General features: G+C 42.1%; 2 protein-coding genes across 2 annotated transcripts; one reads left to right on the forward strand and one right to left on the reverse strand.

Moving 5' to 3' along the window:
• The first annotated feature begins 1,943 nt into the window (after positions 1-1,943).
• On the forward strand, positions 1,944-8,669 carry LOC100136274 (CD28-like protein). Its single transcript, NM_001124532.1, is given in 4 exon segments — positions 1,944-2,066; positions 5,446-5,802; positions 6,537-6,667; positions 8,360-8,669. Coding segments are annotated over 4 exon segments (690 nt in total). The 5' UTR covers positions 1,944-1,987; the 3' UTR covers positions 8,483-8,669.
• Positions 8,670-13,878: 5,209 nt separating this feature from the next.
• fastkd2 (FAST kinase domains 2) lies at positions 13,879-24,104 on the reverse strand. The gene is made up of 12 exons (XM_021608935.2): positions 23,887-24,104; positions 22,644-23,352; positions 22,234-22,337; positions 22,005-22,113; positions 20,359-20,482; positions 20,029-20,168; positions 18,811-18,983; positions 18,153-18,316; positions 17,645-17,872; positions 15,607-15,700; positions 15,306-15,420; positions 13,879-14,926 (listed from the first exon to the last, which is right to left on the reverse strand). Exons 2-12 carry the CDS (start codon positions 23,280-23,282, stop codon positions 14,813-14,815), a joined length of 2,004 nt encoding a protein of 667 aa, XP_021464610.2. The 5' UTR covers positions 23,283-23,352; positions 23,887-24,104; the 3' UTR covers positions 13,879-14,812.
• Positions 24,105-24,125: the final 21 nt, after the last annotated feature.

Genomic DNA, 24,125 nt, shown 5'->3' on the forward strand with positions numbered 1-24,125 from the left:
TGTTGCACACCTTGCAGTTTCTATGTAGTTAGGGCAAACACTGCAGCAGACTACGAGGGCTGTACAGGTTTCGTGTCACAACGTAATAGTGACTATGTTCCAAATGGAAACCTTTTCTCTTTATAGTGCACTACTTTCGCCCAGGGTGTGCACTGTAGGGGATAGGGTGCCAATTGGAACGTATTCCGCATAAAAGGTCTGAGGTTAACACAAGCTTAGGAGATTTTTTTATATGTTTTGTTCTACGAGATAATGTCAGTCAGTTATCATGAATTACAAAGCCTTGTGCTGCATGTGCTTTTTAAAAATGTATCACATAAATGCTTCAAAAGGCCCAGATTATCTCATAGAACAAAACGTATAAGATCTCCGAAGCCCGTGTTTACCACAGACCTTATTTTTCGGCATTTACCCAAAAACTCCATACATTTTCCTATAGGCTTTGTCCAACGAACCATGAAAGTTTTTTTGTGCCTACAAAAAAACTTTAAAAAAACCCCCACCATTAATATTGCTTTCAATGCCGGACGCCCAATTGCTATAGTGTAGCAGAGCCGTTAGAATGATCATGAAAGACTCATCCGCAGCTCTTCAGCCTTGATATGACCGACAGTCACGTGCGAGTGTGTGTTTATTCTGGGGGAAATTCTGGGTTTGGTGTTCATGTTGTCACACTGAGAAAACTCCTCTCTTTAGTCCGAGTTGACTATATTTTGCAGACAAATGTAATAAATGAATCATGTCCTGTGGGGCCCAGTCGGGAGAGCATGATGCTCTCTTTGGATAAAAGTGTCTGCTAAATGGCACATACTTGATTATTATTTTATAAAGATGTAAATGTAGAGAGTGGCTGGGGTGAGCTACAGTAGGTGTGTGTGTGGGTAAAGTCTACACCTGTTGTATTCGGCGCATGTGACAAATCAAATTTGACTTGTGTATGTTTGCCTATCGCTGCAGTGAGATTTAAAAGGAGACCAGTAAATCTCTCTGCTCTCCCCAAACAAACTATAGGCCTCTCAATTTCTAATTAAGGTATATATCTGTATGATGTGAAGTGACTCTGGATAATGACACTCACTGGAAAGTTTACTCAAAAATCTAATAAAAAACAGGAAATGTTGGCCTTCACATTCGCCACAACGTGGTGTATGGTTATACGATTTGGCGCATTACACGTCTGTGATAATATAAGTGCAACATTGTTAGTTTACCTGACTGACTGTTGCAGGAGACAGTCACAACCACAGACCAAACCCCCGTTTGTGCGATGGTTGTCACTGACAGGTGCTAGGTAGGCCTATGTAACAACCGCGTGATGAGTAACTCTGCCTGAGACTTGAACACTTGCATTATGCTCTAGCTCAGCAGGCTAACACAGTCTTGTGGGCAAGACCCAGGTTCGAACCCCGGTCACTCACATTGGTGCCGTGGCCCAGGTGGGTCTCTGCGAGTTCTACCAGAAGCAGTGAAATATGATATGGAGCGAGTCTATATGACAGTCCCCAGATAAGAGGGGGAAATCAAACATATGACTAATGCGAAACGAGGTTCCGAGCCCTAACACACAGGGAAGTATCAAATTCGAAGGGCATCAAAAGTCACACACCGGTTGAGGGCAGAAACTTTGAAGTTCAGAGTGCACTGCCACAGAGTGCGGATGTTTTTTTACTGAAGAGTCTGTGCAGTCAGTCACCCTGTTAGATGTGCAGCAGAGAGAGTTGCTTACAGAGTTGCTTACAGTCGACGAGGGACAGATTGTTGTTCACAGTGACAGGTGACAGGTGACAGGGAAGGATGTTATGAGATGCACGCTGTCATCGTGTGACGAGCATGTGTTGTATGTTTAGGTATGTTTAGGTAGAGCAGAGCAGTCACTGTCTCGTTCTGTTTGGCATACAGCGTATCATTGCATTTACCCTGATTGTTGTGCACTGTAAAAAGATACCAGGGGAGCTTCAGTTTCACGACAAAACTGAGAACTTTCAAGATGAACGTTTACTGGATACCCACGATCCTCCTCTCCCTCTCCAGTGCTGCCAACATGATAAGCTCAAACAACTGTAAAGGTAAGATCTGAGCCCGTTTAAAAGCTCACGCTCTACAATAGTCATGACTGAAAACACAATGTATAATGTATAAGTACCATCTATCCAGATGTAATGTATAACAAATTACTTTATTATTCCTATTTAACTATTGTGAAAAAAGTGCCATGTATTTAAAATGTGTGTAGAATGTATATGTAACAACAAAACAAAAAGCTGGGGGGAGATTTGGGACAAAAATTGAAAAAAGATCTGGGTAAGTCCAGGATGGTGTAACGTATGTAGAAAAGGGAATCGTTTCAGCTCAAAATTAAGACATTTGTCTGAATGTTTCACCATTGGACTTTGTCATTAACGTTCATCTATATTCTCAGTATCACCAAATGTCACCTCAGGTATGATCCATAGCACGACCAGAACATTCTGATAACAAGAACAAAAGCCAAAGGTTGCCCAATCAAAGGGTTGCCAGATCATTCAAGATTTCAATGCTCACCAAGCTTGGTTTTATCAGGTGGGGATGCTAGTTGCAGTGGTTTGAATTCCTCCAGCACATTACTCAAAGGAGTGCAGTTAAACCCCAATTACAAATGTGGATATGCTTCAACATCTAGACTGCAGCTATATTATGAATAGAATAAGCAGGTTTATATAATGCATTGAAGTTGTTGTTTCCTCATTGTGATAGGACTTGCAGAAAGGAAATGGCAGGGGTGGGGGTGATAAGGATTCAACTAAGTGACTCACATGTTCTAGTCCACACAGTTACGGGACTGCTTCTCTTTTTGGAATCTCAGGCCACAACACTTGTTTTGGAGCATGTTCAATGTGTGGGTTAAAATACTGTGAAATGATGCATACGAATAGTTCAAATTTGAGAGGGTAAAAAGGCTAGGTAAGCCTCAGAAGCCATTTCCTGTGTGTGTGTGTGAGTGAAAGAGTGCACTGCACATGTGATGGAAGAATGCACTGTGCGTGCAGAGGGTTGCAATTCCACTGAATTGGGGATAGTTTAACCAAAATATGCCACAAGACCTAGAATTGCCTTATGTGTATCCCACAAAAAAGGTTAATTGTTATAAGCTAACTTTTTAGAAGAATTTAAGCAAAATGCCAGGGCTTAACTTCCCATGGACAATTTCCAGAAAAATACCAGAAATTTACCGGAAAGCTTCCGACCCTCTGCAACCCTAGTGTGTGTGCACGCGTTTTACTATACTTGTGAGTACCAAAAGTCCTCAAAAATTCTGATAATTTTTTACAAGTCCTCACTTGTTAAAAAGCTATTTTAGGCTTAGAGGTTAGGTTCAGGGTTTGGGTTAGAATTAAGGTTAGGTTTAGAATTGGGGTTAGGGTTTGGAGTTAGGGGTTAAGGTTATGGAAAATAGGATTTTGAATGGGAATCAATTGTTAGTCCCCCAAAAGTCCTCACAAGTATAGCAATACAGTCACCCCCTTGGCATTTTTCCTATTTTGTTGCCTCATTTGATTTGCACAACACGCCTACCACTTTGAAGATGCAAAATATTTTTTATTGTGAAACAAACAAGAAATAAGACAAAAAACCTGAAAACTTGAGTGTGCATAACTACTCACCCCTCCAAAGGCAATACTTTGTAGAGCCACATTTTGCAGCAATTACAGCTGCAAGTCTCGTGGGGTATGTCTTTATAGGCTTTGCACATCTAGCCACTGGGATTTTTGCCCATTCTCCAAGGCGAAACTACTCCATCCAGCTCCTTCAAGTTGGATGGCTTTTACTGGTGTATAGCAATCTTTAAGTCATACCACAGATTCTCAATTGGATTGAGGTCTGGGCTTTGACTAGGCCATTTCAAGACATTTAAATGCTTCCCCTTAAACCACTTAAGTGTTGCTTTAGCAGTATACTTAGGTTCATTGTCCTGCTGGAAGACTGAAACAGGTTTCCCTCAATAATTTCCCTGTATTTTGCACCCTCAATCATTCCTTCAATTCTGACCAGTTTCCCAGTCCCCGCCGATGAAAAACATCCCCACAGCATGATGCTGCCACCACCATGCTTCACTATGGGGATGGTGTCTCGGGGTGATGAGAGGTGTTGGGTTTGCGGCAGGCATAGCATTTTCCTTGATGGCCAAAAAGATAGTGTCATCAGTCTCATCTGACCAGAGTACCTTCTACCATATGTTTGGAGAGTCTCCCACATGCCTTTTGGCAAACACCATACGTGTTTGCTTATTTTGTCTATAAGCAATGGCTTTTTTTTGGCCACTCTACTGTAAAGCCCAGCTCTGTGGAGTGTACGGCTTAAAGTGATCCTATGGACAGATACTCCAGTCTCCGCTGTGGAGCTTTGCAGCTCCTTCAGTGTGATCTTTGGTCTCTTTGTTGCCTCTCTAATTAATGCCCTCCTTGCCTGGTCCATGAGTTTTGGTGGGCGGCCCTCTCTTGGCAGGTTTGCTGTGGTGCCATATTCTTTCCATTTTTTAATAATGGATTTAATGTTGCTCTGTGGGATGTTCAAAGTTTTGGATATTTTTTTATAACCCAACCCTGATCTGTACTTCTCCGCAACTTTGTCCCTGACCTGTTTGGAGAGCTCATTGGTCTTCTTGCTGCCGCTTGCTTGGTGGTGCCCCTTGCTTAGTGGTGTTGCAAACACTGGGTCCTTTCAGAAGAGGTGTATATATACACACTCAGATCATGTGACACTTAGATTGCAAACAGGTGTACTTTATTTAACTAATTATGTGACTTCTGAAGGTAATTGGTTGCACCAGATCTTATTTAGGGGCTTCATAGCAAAAGGGGTAAATACATATGCACACACCACTTTTCCGTTTTGAATTTTTTGAAACAAGTCCTTTTTTAAATTTCACTTCACCAATTTGGACTATTTTGTGTATGTCCATTGCATGAAATCCAAATAAAAATCTATTTAAATTACAGATTGTAATGCAATAAAATAGGAAAAACACCAAGGGGGATGAATACTTTTGCAAGGCACTGTACATAGCGGTTTATGTGTGTGTGTTCAAGATCAAAGAGACAAGCAATTTGGCAAAGGACAGGAGTGGAACGCTAGCTAAAAAGACTTGTAACCAGAGTAGGTTTCTACTAGCCTGGTCCCAGATCTGTTGACAATGACTCAGATGCTGTCATTGTCAAGCTGAAAAGTCTGGTCTCACAGTAATCTGTTTGGCATGACAATTCCATAAGGACTTGGCAAGAGAGCTGAAATAGACTGGCACCAAGGCTAGGTTTACACCTCATTGCACTCACCAAATCTTGCTGTGTCAGATCAGTGATTCCTTCAAGGAAAGGAGGGAAATATTAAAACAGGGTCCTTGTCTACTTCCCTCTGATATGACGCGCACAACTGACTGCCTCTATTTGACTTTTGACCTTCCCTCACCAGATAAGCTCAGAACGTTCTATGTGGTCCGTGTGTCTGTCAACGGCATTGCATCGGTCAGATGCCCCAACCTGACAGGCAAGGACCAGGAGGAGATGAGATTCCACCTTTACCTGGGCTTGGTCGAGGTTGGCAACCACACTCACGACAGTGCTCACAACCACAACTCCACAGAGACAGTGAGTCCTGTTGGGGAGGGTCTGGGGCTGAGGGTGAACGAACAGGACCATACGGTCAGTTTTGTCCTCTCTGGAATGACCACGGAGCGCGCTGGAGTCTATACCTGTGAGGGGTACCCCATGTACCCACCTCCCATTGAGAAAGTACCAGACGAGCCTCAGACCTTGGTCCTGGTTGAAGGTATGTTTACTTCAAAAGGAACTGATCTATACAAGCACACACAAATACGCATGCATGCATGCACAGTAGTTCAAAATGCTATATCTTGATTTATAGGACTATACACTGAGTCTACAAAACATTAGGAACACCTGCTCTTCCATGACATAGACTGACCAGGTGAATGGTATGATCCCTTATTGATGTCACCTGTTAAATCCACTTCAATCAGTGTAGATGAAGAGGAGGAGCCAGGTTAAAGAAGGAATTGAGATATAGATTGTGCATATTTGCCATTCAGAGGGTGAATGGGCAACACAAAGATTTAAGTGCCTTTGAATGGAGTATGGTAGCTGGTGCCACCGGTTTGAGTGTGTCAAGAACTACAACACTGCTGCGTTTTTCATGCTCAACAGTTTCCTGCGTGTATGAAGAATGGTCCACCACCCAAATGTCATTCAATTAACTTGACACAACTGTGGGAAGGCTGTTCTGAGGGCGAAAGGGTTTGCAACTCAATATTAGGAAGGCGATCCTAATGTTTTGTGCACTCAGTGTATTTTCTAATGATGTACTTATGCTTAAAGACCAAACTGGCCAGTTTACTGGACCTAGAAAAGCCTATTTATTTTACTTAAAATGCACTTTCAGTGGAAAAACTAAAGTACCCCAGGAGTAGGCTTAATCTGGATCTGTAAAACTACTCCTTGAAGTTTAAAACTCACATCTCTCTCTCTCTCTGATTGGTTGGTCAGCATTTCAGTGCCAGGCAGGGGGATGTGTAGGCCCTAGAGTGCATGGTGTCCCTGTTTGGGCATGGATGCTGGGGTTCTGGGTCACCACCATCTATGGCCTGCTTGTCACGGTCTTCGCCTTTGTCATCTGGGTGAGTGACATCTTGCTTCCTTTACTCAAAGAGAGGGTAACTTGCCTGACATCCATGAGGTGCTGTGATGAAAACACATAAGTAATCTCTCAAGCCTTGGCATAAATTCAATGCACAATTAACTATTTGGTCCAACAATGCAATATAGTGTACAGTACCAGTCAAAAGTTGAGATCTACCAATTCAAGTTTTTTAAAACTATTTTCAACATTGTAGAATAATAGTGAAAACATCAAAATTGTGAAATAATAAGAATCATAAAGTAACTAAAATAAGTTTTAAACAAATCAAAATATATTTTGCCTTGATGACAGCTTTACACACTCTTGGCATTCTCTCAACCAGCTTCACCTGGAATGCTTTTCCACCAGTCTTGAAGGAGTCCCCACACAGGCTGAGCACTTGTTAGCTGCTTTTCCTTCACTCTGCGGTCCAACTCATCCCAAACCATCTATGTTAGGATAAGGTTGGGTGATTGTGGAGGCCAGGTCATCTGATGCAGCACTCCATTACTCTCCTTGGTCAAATAGCCCTTACACAGCCTGGAGGTGTGTTTTGGGTCATTGTCCTGTTGAAAAACAAATGATAGTGGGACTAAGTGCAAACCAGATGGGATGGCGTATCGCTGCAGAATGCTGTGGTAGTCATGCTAGTTAAGTGTGCCTTGAATTCTAAATAAATCACTGACAGTGTCACCAGCAAAGCACCCTCTGTGCTTCACAGTTGGAACCACACATGCGGAAATCATCCGTTTACCTACTCTATATCTCACAAATACACAGCGGTTGGAACTAAAAATGTCAAATTTGGACTAATCAGACCAAGGTCTAATGTCCATTGCTCATGTTTCTTGGCCCAAACAAGTCTCTTCTTATTATTGGTGTCCTTTAGTAGTGGTTTCTTTGCAGCAATTCGACCATGAAGGCCTGATTCACACAGTCTGAACAGATGTTGAGATGTGTCTGTTACTTGAACTATGAAGCATTTATTTGGGCTGCAATCTGAGGTGCAGTTAACTCTAATGAACTTACTCTCTGCAGCAGAGGTAACTCCGGGTCTTCCTTTCCTGTAGCGGTCCTCATGAGAGCCAGTTTCATCATAGCGCTGGATGTTTTTTGCGACTGCACTTGAAGAAACTTTCAAAGTACTTGACATTTTCCGTATTGACTGACCTTCTTGTCTTAAAGTAATGATGGACTGTCATTTCGCTTTGCTTATTTGAGCTGTTCTTGCCATTCTATGGACTTGGTCTTTTTACAAATAGGGCTATTTTCTGTATACCACCCCTACCTTGTCACAACACAACTGAGTGGCTCAAACGCAGGAAAGAAATTCCACAAAATAACTTTTAACAAGGCACACCTGTTAATTGAAATGCATTCCAGGTGACTACTGCATGAATCTGGTTGGGAGAATGCCAAGCATGTGCAAAGCTGTCATCAAGACAAAGGGTGGCTACTTTGGTTAGTGCATGATTCCATGTGTTATTTCATAGTTTGTACAATAATAGTGAAGACATCAATGTAGAAGATAAAGAAAAACAATTGAATGAGTAGGTGTGTCCAAACTTTTGACTGGTACTTTATTTAATGAAAACATAAATGATGCATGGAGACAGTTGTACACAACTACATACATATACACAGCTCACCCTACTCACTCTCCACCTCTTTCTGTGAATTTGATCCTCAGCTCAGACTGAGGAGAGTGGAGTGTTCCCAGAGTGACTACATGAACATCAAACCCAAAGCTCCACTCAGGGGGCACAGGAAGAAGCAGGGGGTCCAGCATCCAATCCGAATGGGACGATACTGATCACTGTCATCCTCAGATCAGACATCCTCATACAAAAGTAACACGAGTTGAGCCTTTATTGGCCCTTGAGAGCTGACTGGAGAAACAGACCAAGTTCTTGATGTAAACATGAAAGCTAGCTCTTCAAATGATGAGGTGCACATCTAATTGTACATCTGATTGCGTGTAAATAAAGATTTTAGTTATCTTATAAATGTTTATCAAATAATTATAGCCTGATGTAATATGATGTTCTGGGAAACTATGGAGAATGGACTCTTGAAGTTGTGGGCAGTATACTATATAAAACAATATCCCCTTGCATACAGAACGAACACACACGCCCACACACACAATGGGGTTAAGCGTACAGCCACAGGGATATCATATCTGATTTGTAGTGGGTATGTAGTGAAGAGGAAGACCCTAGCTCTGTGGTGAATGGGTCATACAGGAAACAGTGGTTTCCGAATTTGAGGGGACTGAACCACATTTTCACACACTCTCTCTGAGAGGCACTGATTGTCATGTATGTTCCATTGAAACTGGCACACTGAATTACAAATCCCTGCTTGTCCTTGTAATGGGAATATTTTGTTACTGTAGTTAAGTAGTTTTTAAAAAAATCAAATCAAGCTGGTGCTTCAAATCGAGCATTCCCAAGCTACAGGCCTCTCTCAACTGTTTCAGTGTATTGCAATATTTTAGTTTGGACCATTGTTTACAGATTTTTATAGAACATCTTACAACTCGTCCTTTGAAGGTTAACTTAAGTAACTCAGCCACAAGGAAATGTTGAAATACAAAAAACTGCTGTAATGACTAAAACGAAAAAAACATACCTAGCATAATTTCCTGTCTACTGTGTCCTTGGAGGCTTATGTTTTGTGCCATTATGCACTAGAGTATGCATAAGAGGGACGGCACCTTGATGTTGCTCACCCTGCAGTTTCTATGTAGTTAGGGCAAACGCATTAAACCAGCAGACTATGAGGGCTGCACAGGTTTCATGTCACAATGAAACAGTAGCTACATCCCAAATGGTACCCTTTTCTCTTTATAGTGCACTACTTTTACATTATGTATTACACATACTTGTATGCATTCCTGCATTCGTGAAGGATTCAGACCCCTTGACTTTTTCCAAATGTTGTTACGTTACAGCTTTTTTCTAAAATGTATTAAATTGTTTTTCTCCTCATCAATCTACACACAATACCTTGTACCTGAGTTGAGACATTTTTGCAAATGTATAAAAAAATAAACTGAAAATCAAATCAAATCCACTTGTATTTGTCACATACATGTGTTTTGCAGATGTTATTGCGAGTGTAGCGAAATGCTTGTGTTTCTAGCTAACAGTGCAGTAATATCTAACAATTTCACAACAATACACACAAATCTAAAGTAAAGGAATGGAATTAAGAATATATAAATATTTGGGTGAGCAATGTCAGAGCGGCATAGACTAAGATACAATAGAATAGGATAGAATACAATATATACATGTGAGATGAGTAATGCAAAATATTTAAACATTATTAAAGTGACTCGTGTTCCATTATTAAAGTGGCCAGTGATTCCATGTCTATGTATATAGGGCAGCAGCCTCTAAAGTGCTAGTGATGGCTAACAGTATTCTAACAGTATTTAACTGTCTGATGGCCTTGAGAGAGAAGCTGTTTTTCAGTCTCTCGGTACCACCTTGTACTGACTTCGCCTTCTGGATGATAGCGGGGTGCCCGGTGATGCTTGGGCAGACCGCACCACCCTCTTGAGAGCCCTGCGGTTGTGGGTGGTGCAGTTGCCCTACCAGCCGGTGATACAGCTTGACAAGATGCTCTCAATTGTGGATTTTTAAAAGTTTGTGAGGGTTTTAGGTGCCAAGTCAAATTTCTTCAGCCTTCTAAGGTTGAAGAGGCGCTGTTGCGCCTTCTTCACCACACAGTCTGTGTGGGTGTACCATTTCAGTTTGTCAGTGATGTGTATGACGAGAACTTGAAGCTTTCCACCTTCTCCACTGCAGTCCTGTTGATGTGGATAGGGGGGTTCTCCCTCTGCTGTTTCCTGAAGTCCACAATCAGCTCCTTTCTTTTGTTGACGTTGGATGAGAGATTATTTTCCTGGCACCACACTCCCAAGGCCTCACCTCCTCCCTGTTAGGCTGTCTCGTTATTGTTGGTTATCAGGCCTACTACTGTTTGTGTCGTTTGCAAACTGGATGATTAAGTAGATGTGCGTGGCCACGCAGTCATGGGTGAACAGGGAGTACAGGAGGGGGCTGAGCACACATCCTTGTGAGACCCCAGTGTTGAGAATCAGCAAAGTGGAGGTGATTTGTCCTGCCTTCACCACCTGGGCGCGGCCCATCAGGAAGTCCAGGACCCAGTTGAGATTTCTGCCCAAGGGAAGGTCCGAAAACACATTACTGAGACTATCATCGGATTTTAGAATGTGCCAATGTTTGTGAACAATTCCCTTAATTTGTTCAGAACGCTTTGAATAGCGGGTAGAAATCTCAGAGACCAATTGGTACACTCTGATTTACCACTCCAAGATATTCCTGAACAACGTCTATTTGCGCCCCTACTGGATGGAAATTACAAATGTAATGGCTGTGCTCAATGCAATGGCACTTATAAATGTAGATCCTTCAAACACCCATAAACAGGGAAATCGATCCCAATCAAAGATGTTATTACGTGCTCCACTAAGGCAGTTATTTATCTTATAACTTGTCCTTGTGGGTAAAACAAAGCGCGAATTAAAAGTACGTATCTCAGAGCATCGTAGCACTATTAGGTGCAAAAACTTTACTTACCCAGTTGCGGCCCACATCTTGGAGGCAAGCCACTCGATTTCGTCTCTGCGTTATATTGGCATCGAACATGTCACCCTCCCTAGGAGAGGGGGTGACCTTGATAATTTATTTTTTAAACGAGAGGCTGCCTGGATCTTTAACTTAAAGACCCTTGCTCCCTTCGGTCTCAACGTAGACTTTGATCTGAAGCCATTCTTGTGATTATTGTGACTTTGTAATTGTTTGTAAGCTTGTGTAGTCAAATGAATTTATGATCGTATGCTATCCATTTGTTGTTTGTATGCTGTTCTTTGTATGCCATTTTAATATTTGATAATTAACCAATGATATTAGGCCACTCTTGGCCATGATTAGACACCTGTGTCTTTTGACACTATATAAACGAGTCATCCTGCAGTGTTTGTGATTATACCCTGATGAAGACAGCTTGGCTGTCGAAACGTCGGTAATGACATTTTTGCATCTGAGCTCCTAGAGTGTGCGGCTCTCTTTTATTTTCATGTTTTCTACTCCGCTAGCCAGCACCTCGCCTAAATAGGTGTGCGTTTCTTTTTCTTCTAGATAAGGATACCAATTCATCACATCAGTATTGTTCTCAAGTGCAAACATGCGATATGACTACTGCCCTGTTTCTGTTAATCATGTCACATGACTTTGATTTTAACCTTTATTTTAAGCCTTTCCAGAAATGAAAATTAGACCAAAAATGAATTTTGGAATAAAGTAACAAAACGAGGAAAAGTTAAGGGGTCTGAATACACACTATGTACATATGCACAGCACCAGTCAAAGGTTTGGGCACATATTCTCATTCAAAGGTTTTTCTATATTTTTGACATTGTGCAATAATAGTGAATACATCAAAACTATGAAATAACACATGTAGAATCATGTACTAACCAAACAAAGTGTTAAACAAATCATTTTAGATTCTTCAAAGTAGCCACCCTTTGCCTTGATGACAGCTGTGCACACTCTTGGCATTCTTTCAACAATCTGTATGAGAGTCACCTGGAATGCATTTCAATTAACAGGTGTGCCTTGTTAAAAGTTAATTTGTGGAATTTCTTTCCTTCTTAATGCATTTGAGCCAATCAGATATGTTGTGACAAGGTAAGGGTAGTATACAGAAGATAGCCCTATTTGGTAGAAGACCAAGTCCATATTACAGCAAGAAGAGCTCAAATAAGCAAAGAGAAATGACAGTCCATCATTACTTGAAGACATGAAGGTCAGTCAATCCAGAACATGTCAAGCACATTGAAAGTTCCTTCAAGTATAGTTGCAAAAACCATCAAGTGCCATGATGAAACTGGCTCTCATGAGGACCGCCACAGGAAAGGAAGACCCAGAGTTACCTATGCTGCAGAGGATATGTTCATTAGAGTTAACAGATTATCAGATTATCAGATTGCAGCCCAAATAAATGCTTCAGAGAGTTCAAGTAACAGACACATCTCAACATTCACGCTGTCTCCTTGGAATAGTTAATCAGGCCTTTGTGGTTGAATTGCTGCAAAGAAACCACTACTAAAAGACACCAATAAGAAGAGACTTGGACCAAGAAACTCAAGCAATGGACTGGTGGAAATCTGTCCTTTGGTCTGATGAGTCCAAATTTTAGATTTTTGGTTGCAACCGCCGTGTCTTTGTGACTCAGAGTAGGTGAACGGATGATCTCTACATATATGGTTCCCACCGTGAAGAATGGAGGTGGGGGTGTGATGGTGCTTTGCTGGTGACAAGGTCTGTGATTTAGTTAAGAGTTCAAGGCATACTTAACCTGCATGGCTACCACAGCATTCTGCAGCGATACACCATCCCATCTGGTTTGCCCTTAGTGGGACTATCATTTGTTTTTCCAACAGGACAATGACCCAAAACACACCTCCAGGCTGTGTAAGGGCTATTTGACCAAGAAGGAAAGTGACAGAGTGACCTGGCCTCCACAATCCAATTGAGATTGCTTGGGATGAGTTGGGCCGCAGAGTGAAGGAAAAGCAGCCAACAATTACTCAGCATATGTGGGAACTCCTTCAAGACTGTTGGAAAAACATTTCTTATGAAGCTGGTTGAGAGAATGCCAAGAGTGTTCAAAGCTGTCATCAAGCCTAAGGGTGACTACTTTGAAGATAAAATATATTTTGATTTGTTTAACACTTTTTGTTACTAAATTATTCCATGTGTTATTTCATAGTTTTGATGACTTCACTATTAGTCTACAATGTAGAAAACAGTAAAAATAAAAACCCTTGAATTAGTAGATGTGTCCCACTCAAAACACAGGGGGATGTGTGTGTCTGATATACACACAGACATGAAAACAACTTACACCCTGTGTTAGCATCTGTTTTTGATACTATCACTCAGCGTGATATCTGCCCAGCAATTATGCGTGTCAGTTGACATTGTAATGGAGGTGACATGTAGGTTTGAACAGCTGTATGCGCTGTAGCAGCATTTTTTTGGTTACTACATGATTCCATGTGTTGTTTCATAGTTCTGATGTCTTCACTATTATTCTACAATGTAGAAAATTGTAAAAAAAAGAAGGCTGAAATGAGTCGGTGTACAAAGTACAAACTTTTGACTGGTACTGTATATAGCGGATGACTGTTTATGTCATTTTATTTTCAGCATAAGTGACAGTCGTGATTATGAACCCTTTCGTTGTTATAACATCAGTTCCCATAACCACCTCTACTCAACACATTTCAATGACATGGCATCAATCTGAACAATTTCAGGTCCAATCCCAAATCAACCCCTAGACACTCACCCTATGCACTTCAGGAGATGTAAGAGGATTTAACGGGTATAAGCAATTAATTCCAACTGGCCCTCTGTTAGGCTAGGTTGAAGTTTCACCGTATTGCTTAAACCCATCAAATCATATCCGATCTCCACAAGTGCACAGGGTCTAGGGGCCCATTTAGGATTGGGCCTCACTTTTGGCAAATCCAGTCACCTCAAATTATGTATTCTAAATGAGACACACAAACCCAGTAGAAACATGGCTCTCTGTCTCAATAGTCTACAGTAGCTTCTTCTCCTCGTCCCCTTTCCTTCCTCTGGTCAGGCTGGTCAGTTCGTTCAGTTCAGTGCAGATGAAGGAGAGGAGGCGAGGATATGAATTTAGACTATTTAGGAATAACCCATGAGAGGTATTAAGATGCTTAAAGTTGTGTTACTTAACTTTAAGTTACTTAAACAGGATTGAACTTACTTAAACTGGAACACTTACGCTCCAACACAGATTCCCTCAAAAATATGAGGAGCAATGACAGATGGGAGTTTGTTCCCATTTACTTTCTAGTTAAACAGTGAGACATTACGCAGTGAACTGTTAAGTCCAGACACTCGCACACAGATATTTTCGACAACAGTCTTCATGTAGTCAATTCAGTATACCAGCAGTTCCTGTGCAACGAATGACAGGACCGGAACAGGATCGTGACCAGACTGACCACAGAACCAGGTCGGGGTTTTCTTGACTGAACGAGCCATGTCCCCCGCTCTCTCTGTGTCCGTCAGTCTGTCATCTGTTCGACGTTAGCAGGTCTCTCCTGTTCTGGAAAGATCCGTGTTTTGAGGAGCTCTGTTCTCTCCTCTTCGGACAGATTGTCCAGCTCGTGCTCCAACACCTAGGAATGGAGAGGAGGGACGGGAAATAATGTACTTAGAAATGAGGGATGGGTAAAAGTGGGGGGGCCTTGAAGTTGAGTCAAGTTCAAGATGGGCTCTGCAACATTTGTCTTATTTTAGTATATTACAATGTCTCTCAAATATACAAAGTTAAAACTCATAAATAACCATGCTAAATAAACATGGCTCACATTTCACCTTATCAAAATAGGATGGTTCAAAGAGTTTTAATCAGAATACCATATATCAAGTTCATCATCATCTCAGAAGGAAATTTGTTTGTTAATAAAAGTCAAACAAGAGACAGTTAAGACACAATCACATTAGCGAGAGCTTAAAACAAGAGCCTAGGCTACGACATTAGGGTGCAAAACTCACCACGACTGGGGTGTATCCTAGGACCGTCAGATGACGCAACTTGATAGCCAGGTTTCCACGGGGACGGGAGGTACCATAACAGAAAGAGGACGGGGGAGCGCAGAATACTGCAATTCTACATCAAGGGGAGAGAATACAAGAATAGTTTGATCCTAATTTAGATAACATTGATGTGACTGAAACAGTGATTGAATGAGTTTGAATGGGAGAGACTACACCGATCTAATTCAGATGAACTGAATCATATAATCCTGTAAATTTTACAGACAGTAATTGTTTTTCCACAACATTAGTTAGTAACCTTTGACTGTGCTCAGGTGGCGGAAACTCGCTCTCAGATGGTGCCCTCCCTCCTGTGGCTTCTTGTAGAGATCCGGGTTGGGTAATCACACCATCTGTTATACAACCCAGACACAACCCGCAATATGACATCCTTTCAGCAACAGAAACAATAACTCGCTAAAATAAAACACAATCACTGTTGAGCATTGGTGAAGAAATAACTAAGGGACACATCTTATGCTGACAAGTTCAAATACAGTACCTAACTCAACACATACATAAAAGCTGTGCGAATGTCTTGTCCCACATAATAAATACACAACATAATGATCCCAAGCAGTGAGGTAGCCAGGTCCCAGATCTGTTTGTGCTCTATAGCCAACTCCTTTGGTCATTGTAATGCCATACAACCATACGAGTTAACTATCCAGGGTTTCCTAAACCCGGTCCTGGCCCCCACCCCCAGGTTGCACGTTTTAGTTTATGCCCTAGCACCACACAGCTGATTCAGATAATCAAAGCTTGATGAGTTGTTTATTTGAATCAGCTGTGTAGTGCTAGGGCAAAAACCAAAACATTCACCCGGGGGGGGGGGGGGTCCCAAGACCAAGTTTAGGAAACCATGAGCTAGCCAACACAAACAGATCTGGGACCAGGCAATGTTCCCTCTAAGCTCGGGCTGCCGCACAGAAGAAATATCAGCCCAAGCAGAAAAGCACGAGATCTACATTTCTAGAGTTTTCCCTTAAGGAACACTATCAACTTTTCGCTGTACTGTGGGAATTGTGCTTGAATCAACACAATATTTTCAAATCAAACCTAATTTTATTTGTCACATGCGCCAAATACAACAGATGTAGACCTTCCTGTAAAATGCTTACTTACAAGCCCTTAACCAACAATGCAGTTCAAGAAATAGAGTTAAGAAAATATTTACTAAATAACATGAAGTCAAAAATAAAATAAAAAGTAACACAATATAACAATAACAAGTCTATATACGGGGGTACCGAGTGGTTCCAGGTGTACAGAAGCAAAATTAGCCACTTTCAATGTAACATACCGGAACAAAATCAAATATGCAAGACTTAGTTTGATAAAACTAACTGTGCAAGAGATTTTCTTGTAGGCAAAGCACAATGGAGTAGGATTTCATTTCATTGACAGTCATGACTCAGGCCCGTACTCTACACAGACCGGTGCGCCATAATCAATCAGAGCTGCAGTAGACGCAAATAGCCATTGTCATATATGGATGGATCTGTGCCATTCACTTGGAACTGGACTGTGTTTACAACATGAGCGTCAGCGAGTAGATGCGCTTGTTTTGAGATCAAAGCGAGAGTTGCATGCAGCCACCTGTATACATTTGTTCATATTCTTTGCTAGTTAGTGAGTTATTAGCCCAGTTATAGCTAATTTCTCGTCAACAAATGGGGGAGTGGTTGCTTCCTAAAAGAGCACAAAATGTGTGCATTTCTAGCCATCCTCGAAAAGAGAATTAGGTAAAGAGTTGTTGTTTTTTTTGTCTTAAAGGGGCAGTGTTATAGCCAATAGGCAAAGGGTAGCATAATTTGTCTGATTCTCTGTAATAATGGTTTGGGAATAATAATGCATTTTGTTTTGAAAAGTGGTTTCTTGCATCAAACAACAACATTCAGTCACCTTGTCTGAAGGACAAGTGGATAAACAGGTTCATGTCAAGCCCTGCATGTTTTTCCCCCAAAAGTCTCATGGAATGTAGGTCTACATTGAACACCACACATTGGCTGCTACTGTAGGCTGAATGATAGAACAGCTATTTCAATATTAAAACATTTTGGGATTGTTTTTGGCCACTGATAGGCCTATATTATGATCAAATAGCCATAGTAGTCTACTGTGCCACTTTTAAAAAACTAACTTAAAGCAGGTCAGCATCCGTGTTCACAGTAAACGTAGGTTGAACAGAATTTTCACAACGTTTAAGTTCGCGCTCAGCAGAACTGACATTTTCTCAGTGCCTAAAATAATTACAGGGAACATTGGGACCAAGCTAACAGTGAGGTCCTACTTACCTATGAAGTATAGGTCTTCAACCATCACACCCTCCTGTAGCAGCCCTTCCTGGGCGATGCTCTGCAGGGTCATAGACAGCCCTGGGTTAATGGAAAGGTCGTTAGGGGCTGGAGAGCCCAGAGCCTCGGGAGGGACAGTCAGGGGCTTAGGGAGAGAAGGTCGGTCCAGCCTGAGACACAGGTCCACTATCTGCAGCTTTTTTTCCATCCCCTTCTGCAGCCGCCCACCTGTATGGACATGGAGGACAAGGGGTCAGCTGGTTGGATAGGTTTAAGGAAGATGGTAATCGCTTCCTCTTGCCTTCTTATTGGTTGGGTAGTAATATTGCTTACACCCATTTCACTTCCTACAGGAGCATCTAAGGGGTAGGGGCTAGCAGTTCGATTTGGAATTCAGAATATCTGTATTATAATAATGTTTAATAATGAGGTATAAGTGTCTTTTTTCCCAAAATCTAATGATTTGAAAATCTAATCATTATCTTTATTTAGGCTGACAGTGTCTGACCTCTGGCACTGATCTCCTCCAGTGTCTCCTTCTGCAGCAGCTGTTCCAGTGGGGCGGCAGGAAAGTGGCCCAGCAGACACAGGCAGTAGACCACCTTCAGCAGCTCGGAGGCAGCCATCTTGGGAAGGTAGGACACCACCACGTGGGTCACGCCCTCCAGGAACCTGTGGCCAGGAAGAAACATATAGAGTTTGCATTCAGCGGGATATGGTGGTAATCTGTATTATGTGACTGTTATGTGGCTGCTTTGAATATTGATTGACAACCCATCTCCATTTATAAATACATCTGTAGCTGTGCACACTGCAAAAGTGCTATATAGCAGGGAGCAGAGATGACTGTAGGTTCCTTCAAAATGTAATGCGGTAACTACTGATCTGTAAGTAATTGAATAAGAGAGAGACCCTACTGCTTCAACTTTCACCAACCTAGTCAAATCAGTAAATACTGTAACTTAAGGTTTGGGAGAATGGAAGCCTGCATTTAAGGTATTCAAACAGGGTCTAGGCCTATAGTTAGCTTTGCATATTAAGGTAATGCAGAGAAGAGGGGGGAGGGAAATGGAGAGGGCATGGCGAGTTAGAGACCATAGAAATAAAAATGTCAACAATGTCATTCTATTTCTATGGTACATTATATTTCTATGGTGGAGACTCACGGCTCTCTGTAGCCCTGTAGGTTGTGGTTTAGGGACGAGTAGGTCTTCAGAACGCTGAGGACGTCTTTGAGCCCCAGGGCGTCCGGGTTCTTAGTCACTCTCTCTGCGAAGGCGTCCAACATGGCCGTGGGGCAGAAAGCTAGATCCTCAAACGCAGACAGGAAGAGAATCAACTGGAACCGACAGAACACGTTAGAGGAGAGGAGTAAACTTCCGATTTCAAACACAGGCTCTTACCGATCAATATCACCACTGAACAGTATGCTAAGTGCTAGAAGCTATGGGAACCTTCTTAAAGGCCGGTTTATCAGAAACAGTGCTCCCATGCTGCATAAATCTGTGTAACTGTATTAGGGTCGGGCGATGTCAACCTTTTTCCCATCGTGATTATGCACTCCTAAAACATTGTGCTATGCGATGGTATCACCCCTTATTGGCAAACCGCCTGCACAATTATAAAACTGATTCGCATTTTTCCAAATCCTCCTCTCATATTAGGCCTAGGTTACTATGAGTTTAAGGTAGCTTGCTCTTTCACAAGCTTTCCTCAGCTTACTTTAGACTTCTAACTCAATTTTTCAATCTTGGTATTGTTGGCACAACTTCATTCTTGTTGCCTGAAATATAATTTGGCATTCAAAATAAAGTTGTGATTGAGAATAGCACAGATTCCGACATAATTGTTCACATTTTAAAAGGAGAAACTTTAGGACAAACACTTTATTAGAATATTTGGGAAATACTTTTCATAACTTGAATTGCTTTTATGATATTGAAATTAGTAGGATTAGACTTTTGACAGTTTGGTTCACAATGGCAAGGAGGGATCAAAAACAACTAACAACTTTGAGATAATCTAACAGAGTTGAAGGCTAATTGTTTGATCATGAAATAGAGCGGCTGGAGAATTCATTGGCGCGAGAAAGAAAATAGAACATATTTTCTGAAAGAACATTTGGCGCTGCTTTGGTGAAACTTAGCAATGTCTACATCGTCCTCGTGCATTCTGTAAATATAACATGAATTGAAATAGGCTATAGCAAATAAGAATATAGGCAATATTACTCTAAATAATGTAGCTAAGGGGGTAAGCAGTATAGTATTAGTGTATATAATGTAGTATGGTAAATTATAGTATACAGTAGAATGGTAAGTTATAGCATAGTATACAGTAGTATGGTATATTATAGTATACAGTAGTAGTATGGTACAGGTCACCTGTTTGTTGTTCCACATGGTGATGCTGGAGGCCACGTAGTCAGAGATGGCGGTGAACAGGGCCACGTCTCTGGAGTGCAGCTCCTTATAGGCCCTCAGCACACTCACCAGGCGGTGGAAGGGGACTCCGTGGACATGCTCTGTGATGCAGGAGGGAAGAAGGAAAGAGTACAGTCATCTTTCACATATAAAATAGTTGCACCAGTAGCTGAGAATGATGAGCTGACACTGATCAAATAACTGATCCTGTGAAACACATTGAGCAGAGTACAGCGGCTTACGTCCACTGGTTTCCGGTCAGTCAAGTCTGGCATATAGGATGTGTCTCACCTGCAATCTTCCTGCTGCAGACGGCCAACAGTGGCTTGGAGCAGAAGCCCATAGAGGCCAGCGTAGTGATCATATACTGGGAGTTCGGAAGAGTGAACTGGTCTGCCAATGACAGGGCCTTTCTCTGGATGGAGGGATGGCAAGAGAAACATTGTTATTACTGGTCAGGGCCCATACGCACAGAGTAAGAATGCTGATCTAGGAGTTTTAGGGCTGACCCCATTTCGTCGACCTACATTTTTTTTTTTGTCGGGCAGCTGCACAATAATTTATAAAATAAACACTGCAGTAGCTGTTTTCAAAGTATTTCCACCATTTAGTTTAATAGCTGGTAAATTAATCGCACCAAGTCTAAGAACTATGAATCCTATATAGCCTATTCCACCTCTCACTGCAACACTGCCTGGCTGGGCTGTGCGCACTCAAAGAACTGAGCGAAAGATTAATTTTTAGAAGAGCTGCACACAGGCATAAAAGTCTACTGAAGTGAGACTTTGTCCTTGTGTTTCTTGGCTAGATACATTGTTTTATTCACATGCTCGGTTGTTTTTCCATGTTTGAGTTTCAACTGCTAAGGAAGAGAAGACAATGCTTCTACTATTCATACTCAATCTCACAGCCGGCACAAACACGTCTGGAGTCGCACCACCGACGTAACATCGTGAAATTGTTTGTCTCAGCTGTGATATTTTGTGATATTTTGGTTAAAAGAATCAGATCAGCCACAGTGGCCGGTGTTACCACAATGTTAATTTTATGCTCTGAGGCCTAGGCTACCGGCCTCAATGTAGCCTATTTGAAAAATCTTTCCATTTCTCTCCCTTTCTGTAACCATTTGGGTGAAAGGGGAAAAAAAATGTCATGCTCCAATTCGGTGGAAACATAAAATAGGCCTGCTTGATTACTTCTTATCCCAAATAGCCTACAGCTGTATCTGGACAGAGTTCACTGGCGCAGGAAACTGAGGGTCCAGAATATTTTATACAATGTTGCAAGAGCTTCCACTGGACCAAGTTGATACAATGTTTCAAATTCCTTGCAGGCAGGCCATGTGCATCCAATGTGATTCAGGATATTTTCTAACCGCAGGCTGCAATGGTTTTATTTGTTGGCTTTATGTAGGATATTTTTACATAGTTGGCAATGGAAGTTACTTTTAGATTTCTGCGAAGGCCAGCAGCAGCGGGAGGAACAGGTTTTTTTCTGATGGTTAGGCTACCTTGATCTCTGGCTCCCTCATGAGTAATTTGGGTGTCTTAATTATTTAATCACAGCATGCTTAAAGCATCAGATAAGTTCAGTAGCCTGTGCAACAGGGAAATAATGTGCAAGCCTAGCTGATTTTATTAAAAACACACAGGGTGTGTATGGAAAAATAGAAATTTAAAAATGTAGACCAGTCGATTGGTCAAATGAACAGACGACTCTTGGTCGACAAATACTTTTTTTGTGTCAGGGACAGCTGTAAGGACTTTTCCTTTTAGATCACAATGAAAAAGATACAGAGAAGACCTAATCCTAGATCAGCACTCCTATTCTGAGACGCTTTATGAATACTGGCCCAGATGTATATAGTTTGCCACAGGGTACAAGGCTCGCTAAACTGTGATTTAACTCAAAGGCTCAACGGATGAGCACTAACACACCTCCAGTTTTTTCTTGATGTCCACCGGGGTATCCCGGCCCATGTGGCGCATCAAGGTCTGAAGGGACATGACGTTCTGGATGCTCGGCAGTAGAGCCTCGATCATTAGCCTAGAAAAAAATACACACACTGTACTGGAGAAATACACTCTGGAGTTAAATAGGAAATGGCACTCTAGTCATTTTTGAAGAATCACTGCCGCTGTTAAAACAGATGTCACTGGAACCCACCTGACTCCCTCCTTCAGTGCGTCCCCATTGGGGCTGCTCTCCAGGTGTTCCAGACAGGAAGCCAGCACTGACAGGGACTTCTCATCAAACTCATTGAGGTTCTCCTGTGGGGGCAAAGCATGGCATTACACCATCATATAGGAATATTGTCCAGCGTGCATTTTAAAATATTGAGAGAGAGAGAGTTACAGCGCCACTCTTGGTGGGTGCCAGTCTGAGATTACTGTTCACTGACAGGCTGGCAACCGGGCTACGTCAGGAGTCCAAAATAAATATAAAATGTAAAATATGAATTCCGCCAGACACAGATGAGATAAACACTTGCATGCTGAACAGCGCTAACAGGACTTAAGTATCTGATTGGTGGCCTGGCCTGTAAACACACTAACAACCTGTCTCCAATTGGTTACCTGGCAGACTCGGAGGAGGGTCTGGACCACGCGGCTGCTCTGCGACACGCCCAGCTTGACTGTGGCCAGCAGGCTGTAGGCTAGGTCCTCGCTGCGCATGTGCCGCGCGTCCTGCATGGTCCTCTGGAGGAGCTCCTCGAAGCCAGCGTGCTCGAACATAATGCGCAGTTCGTAGCGTCGCTGCTCCTCTGACATCTTCTTGGTGGACTCCCAGCAGCGCGTCAGGCAGTTGCTCACCCGCCGGTGTGTGGCTGTGTACTGGCCGGCCAGGTCGAGCACATCCGAGGGGGAACCGCACTCCCTCAGCTGGTCGTAAAACGGCACCCTTTTGGCTGGCTGGTCCGGGGATGTCCGACTTGGTGAAGACCAGGTTCCAGAGCTCTGAGTCTGTATGGAGTTGCCTTGCTTTCTTTCCACCACGTCCTGCCCATATGTTTTACCCTGAGAATAATACCTCACTTTATATATAGCTAGTCCAGCCAACGGTCTATGACTTGGTCCTGTGCTCCAGATATGAGACAGTCCTCTGTCAAAGCTCTCTATCATCAACATCTGAGGGCCACGGTGTTGCCATGGACGTCGGTGGTTGCATATCCGCAGGGCCCACCCGAGCAGCACCTCTGCAGTACGGGCTGTCATTGTGTTGTTTAGTTGCACAGATACCAGTCCACCGGGTAGTGGTTTAAAAATGCAATATGGAAGCTATCATCTGAAATGATATAACACGAAACATACAGTCAATGAGTGTTTCGTACAGCAACACCTTTGAGTCATTAACGTATCCTCTTGAACAGCTAACGTTACTAGAACAAAAGGGAAAGCCAAATAACACAGCGTGGCATTGCACATGTGACATTACAAAGTCATTAACCTTAGATAAGTTTACCACTGTGGTTAGTCTTTCCTTAGCAAAATAGACTGATACTCTAGTAAATTCTGCATCTAAACACGTGTCTCCACTATCTGAAAACAATAAAATGTTGTTTGTAAGACAATCATTACTTCCCATTGTGAAAATTGCAATGCGATGTAAATCGGTCACAAGGCCAACAAGCGCATGATGCTAGGGGTTAAGTCACTAACGTTAGCTAGATAGACATTAGCCAGCTAGCTATAGTATCGTCAGCCAGCTCGCTAAATGACAGGTTGCGCTAGCTAGCTAACTCACTCACTCAAGTTAGAATTTCCATACATTAAACATACATAACAATATGTCATCATATTTGAATATAAACGAATTTACCCTGGCCTTAGCTATGTTGTCCAATCCATTTCACATGCCTTTCACATGCCAGTTGTCTGTGTGTGCAACCATAATGGGTCCTTCGTCATCCATTACAAAACGACGTTACATCATGTTAAGTTTTAGTTATTTGATATTTTAAATATTTATAGCCATAATTTGTTTGGAATATGATAGTGAGTATGTATTGAATTTTCATATCATAATTAATTACACAATTCTAAAAATATTCAGCTAAA

Source organism: Oncorhynchus mykiss, chromosome 7, assembly GCF_013265735.2.
Source record: "Oncorhynchus mykiss isolate Arlee chromosome 7, USDA_OmykA_1.1, whole genome shotgun sequence".
Classification (NCBI taxonomy): Eukaryota; Metazoa; Chordata; class Actinopteri; order Salmoniformes; family Salmonidae; genus Oncorhynchus; species Oncorhynchus mykiss.